Raw genomic sequence first — 10,780 nt, forward strand, 5'->3', positions numbered from 1 at the left:
AGAGTGTACATAATGTCCTAATGTGATTCTCACCGAGCAATCTCATAACCATAAATAAGGTTTATCACGCAGCTTTGTGTTGTGTGAGGCAATGCAGTGTAATCATCAAAGATAAACGCATTGTGGCCATAACACAAAACCAGTAATCATTTCTGTTTTGATATGAATTCACATAAAGTAAAATAAATACAACCAAATCGCACCATTTCACCAATCGCCCAGTGTGTTTGTGCTCTTTGCTTTTTATTCCGAGCATGACATTCTTTGGCTCCGAGCCATTTGTTGCTCTCTGTACCATCCCATGAAGCTGTTTGTATGATGTGTTGTCTTCAACAGTCACTGCATATCCAGTAAGGGGGAGGAGGGGTGGGGGTTGTTCCCATGGTGACAACCAGTTACATAACTACAGCGAGTATCTACTGTAGCATTGCAAACAAGATAAGGACTCAGTGAGTGATGATAAACATACATTATCTCCCTAATAATTGATACAAAAATACTATTAAAGTGGTGGATTGACCGTGTGCACACATTTTAAGAAGTTATTGTTGTGTCTGAAGTTTGTTGCAACTTTCTTCATGCTCTCCCCCGATGGGTGCTGCTGCTCAACCTACCTGCCTTTATTTATCTCTTTAACCAACTTAAATAACATTTACTAAGGTCAATTGCAACATTATAATGGATTAAAAAGTGAGTGCACCCCATTAGGCCTGTGTGCCTCCTATATCACATGATGCCATTTTAAACTAATAGTATGTGACTACCCTGCAGGCCCTGAGGGGGGGCATGTTCCCACACTATGGCCCTGCATATATTTACTTTAAGCTGTGCACTGATGAAGACAACTGCAGCTAAAACTGATTTATTTGTGATGTTAAAGCTTTGTCAGTGCTTTCAAAGAGTGCTTTCAGCCCGAGGTGCTTTTCCAATGTTGCAAGATTGCAACAGATTATTGATCTCTTTAGATGCAAATAGTTATAATTACAATTTGTATTGTTTCCACATATGAAGCACAACTATGTATAAACTGGATGTTGTGTTAGAATAATCACTTTCAGACAAATCAACGAATGTTTACGTTGGTTATGCGTGCGTTCATGATAGATCATTTGGGTTTACAGAAGATGGATGTCTAATCCTTTGATGGTTTTATTAACATTTATCATGAACGTAACATGAATTCATACCTTTATTTTCTAATCTGATCTTAAAGCATTTTCATACACGCATAATGAACTGCAGAAGTGCCCCATTAAGTTATAACTGCAACAATTTGTCAACTGATCAAATAGAAAAAGAATCACCACCTAAGTAATTTTCATCCACATTTTTAAGAATGCTTCTCTCTGTTGTATATCATATAAAAGTGAGATACTGAGTACATTTAAAGACATCTCCTTGGACTTCAAGAAAATGGGATGGACTCTTTCTGACATTTCATACACCACGCCAACAAGAAATAATGTAATCTAATAATGCAGATTGATCTAATGTAAATACTTGTACGTTTAAGTCCTCCTGTTTGAAACCAGTGATATATCTCATCTTATACTGGCAGCATAGAGACAGCTACATGGAGAGCAGAGTGAGCAGTAGTGGTCTAAATTTAGTCCCTCCTCTGCCTGTGAACTAAATACCAATGACACCAGTCTGACTGACACCCACCCACTCATCCAGTCCCCCTCCCCAACACAAGCCCCCCTCCCCAACACAAGCCCAGTGCCGGGGAGCACCAGCACCCACTTGGGTCCACTACCCAGTGTGACCCTCTCTGCTTTCTGACTTCCTACCTGTGGAGACAGACGCTGTTCCAGACTCCTCCCTGAGGGTCCTCAGGACAGGTAAGCCCTCCCACAGGTGTGCTGTCTCACTCTCAAACATGATTAATTTTCTTGTCAGTCACACAGCTCGTCTCATGTCAGTTGTTCTACTTTCTTTACATTTTTTTATGAATGCATGCTGGTCTCGTATTGCTTTGGATTTTTGATGTGGAAAATGCTAATTTTATTGAAGATAAAAGTAACATGTTAGCCTGTTATCTGCTCAGCCAATGATTTCCTAATGCTGAAGTGATTTGCTTGTTGAATGTACCCCGGCTATGAAAAGCTCTTTTGTTCCTTTAAGGAACGTTGTGAACATGAGACCTTTGTGTTCTCTGACACCGCGGTGTAAACTTTCGTGTGTGTGTGTGTGTGTGTGTGTGTGTGTGTGTGTGTGTGTGTGTGTGTGTGTGTGTGTGTGTGTGTGTGTGTGTGTGTGTGTGTGTTTGCTGTGACTACTCCATGTTCTCTGTTTGTGTCCTTTCAGCCCACTTGTGTAATTTCAAACATATTGATTCCCAGAGCCCTGACACAGCTGGTTGCCATGTCTGAAGAGCATGTGCTTGGCATTTAACAGCCCAAGGTTATTTAAAGGGATGTGCTAACTTTGCCCTTTTCACTGCCCCAATAAATCCTATCTGCTTCTAGGTATGCGTGTGGTGTGGGTGTTCAATGTTGTCCAATCGATGGTCAACATGCAGCCCTGGTGTCTTGCTTTTGTGTCTCTTTGTGTGTTTGAACAGCTTGTACTGATGGGCTTTGTCTCCTCTGGGCCTCACCCTCCTCTCCCTCAGGGGCCGCCATGTCTCAGTTCTCTACCATGACGACCAGCGAGAGGAAGATGCAGGCGGCAGCAATCTGCAGGGAGGTTCAATCCATGGAGGAAGGTAGCTCCATCGTTTCCTCTTCACTTCCTTGTTTCCTGATCCCTCTGACCTCTCAGCTCCTCCTGTTGCATCCTTTCTTTGCTTATTATTATGTCATTATTAAACAAGGACCATGCATACAGTATAAACACAATCATCTCAAAATGGAGAAGTGATGCCAGAACTAGCTCATTTCCATCGACAGTCCCTGGGCAGGTACACACATAACTATCAACAAACACTTACAAAGTGTCTATCAAACTAACAATTATAAATCAGATCAAAGTACACATCTATACAATTAAAATACCTGCACACATATCAGTAACTATAACATTTTAATTAATCAATTTAAAATGTTTGTTGACAAGACTCAATATTTGTTTGTTTTATGCTAAGTTCTTGCACGTTTTATGCTTAGCTGGAAGCATATTCCAATGCTTGATAGCTGTATAACAAAAGGAAGATTGTGCAAAGTTAGATTCCCTTAGTGGGATGTTTACGTCTTCGTTTAGAGCATAAACTGTATAAAGTTATAAAGTCTGTGTTTTATGCAGATGTTGATGTTCTGAGTGGATCCGAAATAAGCTACTAATTGAGGAGAAGCATTTCAAATATCTTGAATACCAACCCAACTTGGATGAGAAGGTTGTCGGCTTCTGTTTCTAACATATTTATCTAAAGATTAGTCATTTTTGATGAGTCCTCAAATCTTAGTCAAAACAATCTCACAAAGAAATTGTGTCATCACTATCATAATAAAGATATGTAATATAATATATGTTCTCAACAAAAAAAGCACAATCTATGTCAAACTATGTATAAAGTTTAAATATAAATTACTATATGTGTATAATAACAGATAGGAATTAGCTCAAAAGATGACTTGACAACCTTCTCTCTTCTTCCTCACATCTTGCCATCCTACATTTCCCTTATAGATTCAACACCATTGCTTAGAGTACACATTTAATTCTTCTCAGACATGTTCCCGTTGCTGCACACGTGCCTTCATAGAAAGTTAGAGTCCTACATTGACCAATGCAGCAGCTGCCAACCCTCCCTTCTACGAACACGACTATAAATAAGCAAATGAATGTTTTTATGGGCCAAAGTAACTAATCCCTTTGTCCGTTTGAACACGCTATTTCAGGGCGAGGACAACTGTGTGGCAGGGCCTGAAGGCTACTGACAGCTGAGAGATATTCTGGCTAATTATTGGCCTCACTCTTGGACATAGGTCTGTGACATCTCCATGATCAGTATGCAGTAGCAAGCACGCTAACCACAAAACAAGCAGCAGACATGAGAGGATTAGGAGGGCAGATAATTGCTCATTCATCATAATGGCAGGAGTACCAAGTCAGCAGTGTTCAGAGCTGTTTCTGTGTGAATATAATTTGTGTTCAATGAGGTTCGATAGGTGGGAGTATCGGAGAAAGGAAAATACATTTGTCTTGTCAGAAATCAGATCAATTTACACGTTTATATTGTACACACAAGCTCTTTGTTTGTCTGCTCGTGTCCAGATGTGGAGATGGATCTTGGGAGAAAAGTGAACATGCCGAAGGACATCATGCTGGAGGAGCTTTCCCTCGCCTCTAACCGCGGCTCACGCCTCTTCAAGATGCGCCAGAGACGCTCGGAGAAATACACTTTCGAGAGCATCCAGAACCAAACCAACATCCAGATCAATGTAAGACAATGTGATGAAGACATACAAAAACATATATGCATGGGGAAACACAACTCTGAAGCATTTTAATGACACCCCCATATATTAAGCATTAAGAAAATGGCTGACAATGGGATTTATTCTGTCTGTAGCTTTCTAATAAAAATGTTCCCCCAAAAACAAAATCCAAAAAAAATAAATGAATAAAGCTTTCTATAATCAAAGTTGTAAAAAAAAAAGAAATCCCAATCCTAAAAACTGAAAATAATAATTCCAAATTGGAATCATGAGTATATCTAATCTAAAGTATAGACAACTAATCTAATACGATTATATATGTTTATAATTCTTTATAAGGGAAATTAAATCCGTAGATGTTTTTTTAATACACATTTCAAAGTACATTATTATGGATTTGAAAAACACACTTTGATAAAGCATTGACTGTAACACTATCAGAGCACTATGTTTTTTTTCAGGAATATTTATCCTTTTCCCCACATCTTTTCCCTCCATCACTCAAAACATTCACACAATACCTTACATCCGGACATAGAATATGTGGGAAAGATTGAGCACTTGAAGTGTTTATTTGACTCGTGTACACACATGGAGTGGCACAGCACAGAGTAGTTATAAATTATGGTCATAAGAAACCTTATTAATGTCCTTTAGTGCATTGATGCCAAGTCGGCGTTTTCTTTCCCAGAAGAGCTTATCTTAGCTTTCTTACCTGGTCACACATAAAGCAATTTCTGTACTATAAATTAACTAAGTTTCTCATTATTGTATCTAATGAGTTAGCAACACTAGTTAAATCCTCTTTCATTTAGCTGTGTAGTGGCTTTGTGTATTTGTCTGGGCTCTCATGAAGTTCATAGATTATAATTATTATGCTCCGGGGAGGTTTCTGGACTCATCTTTGAAGTGAGAATATCTCTGGTTTGTTTATTGCTCGGAGGGATTTTGTTTCAAGTTGTCAACATTTCCTGAGAAAGTTAATAATCCTAAATATCCTTCAGACGGATGAAAGCTTTGCTCAGCCCGCAGAACAATGTTTGTAATGTTGGAGAAAAGTGGGCACACAGACAGTGTCTCTGTTGTATTTGTAAAACACAAAAATACAGCTGCAGCATTGTAAAGAATACACAAACCTAAAAAAAGCTAATGAGTCACTGAGCATGCAAATCATATTTTCCATTTTAATTTAATGGATCCAAATACGACATTCAGATGTAATTCATTATTTTTGCTGTTCATCAAACAATAATCCACTGTGCCATGAGCATCTTTTGATTAGACAATCTCACTAAAAGGTTACTACAGTTTTGCTTTTGAGCTTTCAATCCTATTAAATAATCTTTCAAAAATATAATCCGTTTTTCCTTTTAAATCAAAAAGGAAAATGTAAACATCTACATTTCCATACCATGCAGGTAAAAATGTGTTTAGGGGAGACACTAAAGGTCAATATATTCAAAATGTTAGCTACTGTAATGGATATGGACATTACACTTAATACAAATGATTTACTTACATTCAGAGGATTATAATATTTCTGAAATATTTATATAATTTGTTATGCAAATGTGGCATCATATAATGCTAACTTTAGTTGAATTAAGGAGAAATCTACAGACCCAAATACATGAAGTTAGTCAAATAAACTCCTCAGTGTGGATTTTGGATGTTTTCTTTCCACTCAATGATTTTTGCCTTACCTTTCTTTTAGAACACAATCGTTTTGCAAACTCAGAATGGCTGTGCCACAGCTGGCCAAAACGGCGAGAACAACATGGAAGTGAACCAGTCGCTTGCTGTGCCAAACGACACGCCTGACACGACCATGAAGCCAAATCCAGAAAGCATAGCCCCAGGTAAGAACTGATAGGACCGCTCAATGACCGAAACCCGAAGCAGGTGCTGCAGCTGACCTCTACCCACTCAGTGACCTTTAGTCTGTTTCTGAACAATAGACTGGTGCAAGAAATAGTTAGCATTTTAGCTCTTCCTGTTCCCTCCTGTGGGAGTCAAAGTTTGTTTGAATGTACATGAGTAAATACCCCACAAGTGAAGTTAAAACGGTAATTGTGACCTTGTGTCTAAATGAGACTACTTAATGTCGTCAAGCCACATTTAGCTTAGCGGTGGTGACGTGAAGTCGGGTGATCGTGCTGTAGTTTCTTTATAGCCTAACATTAGTCAATAGAAAGAATGCCATCTGCCTTTTCCCGAGGGAGCCCATCCGATGTTAACTTTCGGGTCAGCATACACGAATTATGTCATCCCTGCTCCCTATATACACCAGGAACTCCTTTCCATTGAGCAGAGCATCTTATCTACTTTAGCCTCTGTTATATCGCGCACAGTTTGGGATTTATTAAGATGTTTGGGATGATTTGGCAAGTGTTTTATGTACTGTAATGAATGTACAGTACAAAAGCTCCTGGAGGAGACTGTGTGCTCTCCACAAAGCACTGGATGTGCCATGGGGTTTGATAAGGATTCAACTGTTTCTCATTGTGTATACTCACGCAGCTTTGATCATGTAGAAAAACATTTTCTTTAAGCCTGGAATCTGCCAGGTGCAGTCACAACATGATTACAGGTTTTCTCCCCGCCTGTCTCCTTTCTATCTTCCTCCCTTTCCTTTGTTTCAGAGCTACTCCTCCACATTCCTCTCTCTCTCCTCCTCCTCGTTACAATCTGATTTGACCATCTCTTAAAAAAGAGTTTTACCCACAGGAAGTGTTTCCTGTTTGCGTCCCGTGCCACTGATAGCATCAAGCTTTGCACTCACTTCCTCCCTCGTGGCTCAATTCTGCCCAGTTGACACAAAACCGATACTGGTTTAGGGAGGTGAAAGGCTGAACGAGGGGAGGGGGGGGGCTGTTATTTCTGGAGCTCAGGACCGGACACCAACCTTCAATCTTAACGAAGTCACTCTGAAATCAGGCCAGACAGCATTAGGTATCGAATGGTAGGAACTCTTTAAATAGCTTCCAGCCAGGGGTGCATTTTCCAAGCCTCGACTGCAAAACATTTCTACTAGGCTACAGTGATATGTTTTAGATAATAGCTATAATTAGACAAGAATTGGCAGAGAAGATGCTGAAACAACATTATGATAATTAACCATAGGACACATAGCTGCTAGAACCTCAAAAAAGGATCCAAAGGCTTTTATTGTCATGAGCAGAATAGCTGCAGAGTAGTTTTGGCAATGAAAATCTGAACAGACTCCTTCTGCAGTGCAACATACTTGTAACATGAAAAGAAATAGAAAACAGATGAAATCGAGATAAGTCAAACTTAGGAATAAGCAAATATATGTAACATAGATTTATGCTCATTTGAATTGTTTCGTACCATTCTCCAAACAAAGATATAAGTGTCTGCTTGAGGCCGTCATAAAAAATTCTGCCACGTTTGAATGTTTTCGAAAGCTGTAAAGAACATTTCTGCACAGAAAGCCTCTGTGCTGTTTCTCTCAGGCCTTTTATCTCCACACACAGAGCACAGACTGTGTGACAGTCCTTTCCCACACAAATATCAACCGAGCCAAATGTACAACCACAGGAACAATATTCCATGGCCTCAGAAAATCTTTTATGTTTTAGATTCCTCTCCCCGAGTTCCGTACACCTCCCCGCGGGTGTGTTTGGTCTCTCCTGCTTCCTCCTCGGGCAGAACATAAACCCAGGAAGGGGGATTGTTCTCTGTGAGAGGTTAGGACGTGACACGACGCCCCACATTATGTAAGGCTCAGCAGGCAGAGCCCCCCTGAGTGCACCCGGGTTTGAAGGATAGTGCTTTGGAAAGGCCTTTCCCATCATCACACACACGCACACGCACACGCACGCACACACGCACACACACAAAAACACACTGAATTACAGCGAGGAGGCCCCTTCATTTGTTTTGCTGTGAACTTTAACATATACAGGGGAAAAAAGACACTTCTATTGTTATATAGACCTACATGTTAACAACAACATATTTTATTTAGTTATTTAAATATGAACAAACATTGATGTTTTAAGACATTTCAATGCAAATTATACAAAAATCGACTTTCTACCAAATTCCGCTCTTTCCTGAAAATGTCTCTCATCCATCTCTCCTTAACTTTTTTGCCAACGCACATTGTACAACGTGGTGCAAAAGTTAACTATTAAACACCTATGTTTAGAATAGTATGCAATATCAAATCATGGAAAGAAACCGAACATAACTGAAGGATATCGCCATCCAAATCAAAAATATAATGATATAACTTTTGCTATCAATGCTTCAATTGCATTTAATACTTCATGTAGTAACAAGAAGTATTTTTTTACATTCAGTAACTTTTAAAATCATATGGTTATAAACCAGCAGACGCATTCACTCCTGTTCTTTTGTTTCTGTGAGCTTTTCTCACAAAAGGAAATCAAAGAGAAGAATGTCTTGGGACAGCATGTTTCTTTAAGCTCTGTTTATGTGTATCCTAACTAACCCTGTGTCTCTGCTGTACACCCTGCAGGCTACGGGGGTCCTCTGAAAGACATCCCTCCAGAGAAGTTCAACAGTACATCTGTGCCAAAGTCCTACCACTCCCCCTGGCAGCAGGCCATCATCAGTGACCCCTCCCTGGCTCAGACCATGAACCTCCAGTTATCTGAGCCCGAGCCACGACCTGAACTGCCGGGCTTCAAGAGCTTCAACAGGTAACAACTTCACACCTGGACAGCAAGTATTCAATAATATTACTGTCTACAAGATGCATGTCAACTGAATTAAGCATATTTGTTATTTCAAGTGAGCCTATGTAACGTTGGGGATTATGGGATGATGTTAAAAGAGGTAATATGAAGAAGTAATCATTCTAAATTCTAATTATACATCAATGCAGTATATGAGTTGTTTTAAATCAGCTTACTCATAGTGAGTTTTCAATTGCAAATTGTGCTTGTATTTAGTAGTCATTGGGTTATTTAGTATTCTGATGTACCCCTCCTGAACAGAGAAACATGTATATGTGATGTGAACACACTTGCTTATTTCAAGCCAAACCATCATCTTTTACTCAACCTAACCACGTTTTGTTGGGTTTTTGTCAATCTCCAACCTTTACATGTTTCAAACTGCAAGTGTAAACCAGAAGAAGATTTTTAGTTGTATGGGAATGTAATTCTGTAGGGGATAAGGTTGATTGAATTGAGTAAGGGTGTGATATATGGACATTTTGACTCATTTTGTGATATAAAAACTGACACTGAGTTGCTTTAAGTTGCACACACATGCTGAGTGAACAAAAAGTACTGCCCTTCATATAATTTAAAATGAATCAAAGTGAGCTCCTCTCTCAACAGCAGCTCTCTTAGTCCTCTGGTCAGAGTCTTTGTTTGTCTTTAATTAGTCGGATCACTTCAGATGTCACTGTAGTCCCTCTCATTAAAGCGCTGTCACTCCATCACCTCCAGGGTGGCCACTCCGTTCGGGGGCTTCGGCAAGGCTTCCCGACCTGTGCCCATCCATACCCTGCAGGTTGAGCCCCTCTCCGAGTGTCCTGAGCTGCAGGGCGACGCAGGGGAGGATCGACCCTCCTTCAACAGATCCGCTCTGGGCTGGGTGTCGACAGGCGATCCACTCCCCCTCCCCGCTGTTCCCCTCGACCCCACGCTCATCCCTGAGTCAGACGACCTTTGAACGCAGAGTGAGGTCACAGAGATTCACAGAGGTCCGGGAGGGGGGGGGTGATATGTTGCTGTCAGGTTATCATGCTGCCATGTATGCAGCATCCTATTCTCAGGGATGTAAGCTGTTGCACTTGAATGATCCTGTACAGTAGGCAGGGACACCACTGGAGTAGTTTATTGTATATGAATGTGCATAAGAGTATTTTATCTTTTTGCTCAATAAAATTGTGTAGAACCAACAAACTTTTTTCTCTTTTTATTTTTCATCTGTATCTTACTCCACAGCATGCCCCCTGGTGATCATTTCACATTGAGTGTGTGAGCGACACTGAAGGAGCACTTGAGTGAACGATGTGTGTTAAAGTGATATGCTAAGCCATTACTTGCGGCATGGTGTGAGAGAGCAGAGATACATGTGAGACACGTCCCAAGGTTACACGCCTGACAAATTAAATGATTTTCAACGACGTGAAGGATGTGTCTCTCACCTTTAATGTGAGAGACACATACGCTTGATGAGCTGTGCCCACTCCTTATCTGCGCTGCGCGTATGGTATTACGACAACACTTAAGAACTCATTGCAGACATTACAGGCTTAAACAAACAAACAAACATGACTGACTGAAAGTTAGCAACAGGTTTTACAAGAGTTGTTCTGACAATTCACAATGATTCAGCCTGTTTTTCAATTTCAAGTTGCTGAGTCCTTATCTAAACTATGTACTTACTGACTGTAC

General features: G+C 40.2%; 1 protein-coding gene across 1 annotated transcript; it reads left to right on the forward strand.

The window, feature by feature from the left end:
• Nucleotides 1-1,692: 1,692 nt before the first annotated feature.
• Nucleotides 1,693-10,285, forward strand: LOC104962703 (myozenin-2). The gene is made up of 6 exons (XM_010791168.1): nt 1,693-1,841; nt 2,615-2,707; nt 4,216-4,382; nt 6,094-6,238; nt 8,887-9,070; nt 9,827-10,285. The coding sequence occupies exons 2-6, from the start codon at nt 2,623-2,625 to the stop codon at nt 10,050-10,052; spliced, it is 807 nt and encodes a 268-aa protein (XP_010789470.1). The 5' UTR covers nt 1,693-1,841; nt 2,615-2,622; the 3' UTR covers nt 10,053-10,285.
• Nucleotides 10,286-10,780: the final 495 nt, after the last annotated feature.

This window comes from Notothenia coriiceps, unplaced genomic scaffold (genome assembly GCF_000735185.1).
Source record: "Notothenia coriiceps isolate Sejong01 unplaced genomic scaffold, NC01 NC01_scaffold00035262, whole genome shotgun sequence".
NCBI classification, from domain to species: domain Eukaryota; kingdom Metazoa; phylum Chordata; class Actinopteri; order Perciformes; family Nototheniidae; genus Notothenia; species Notothenia coriiceps.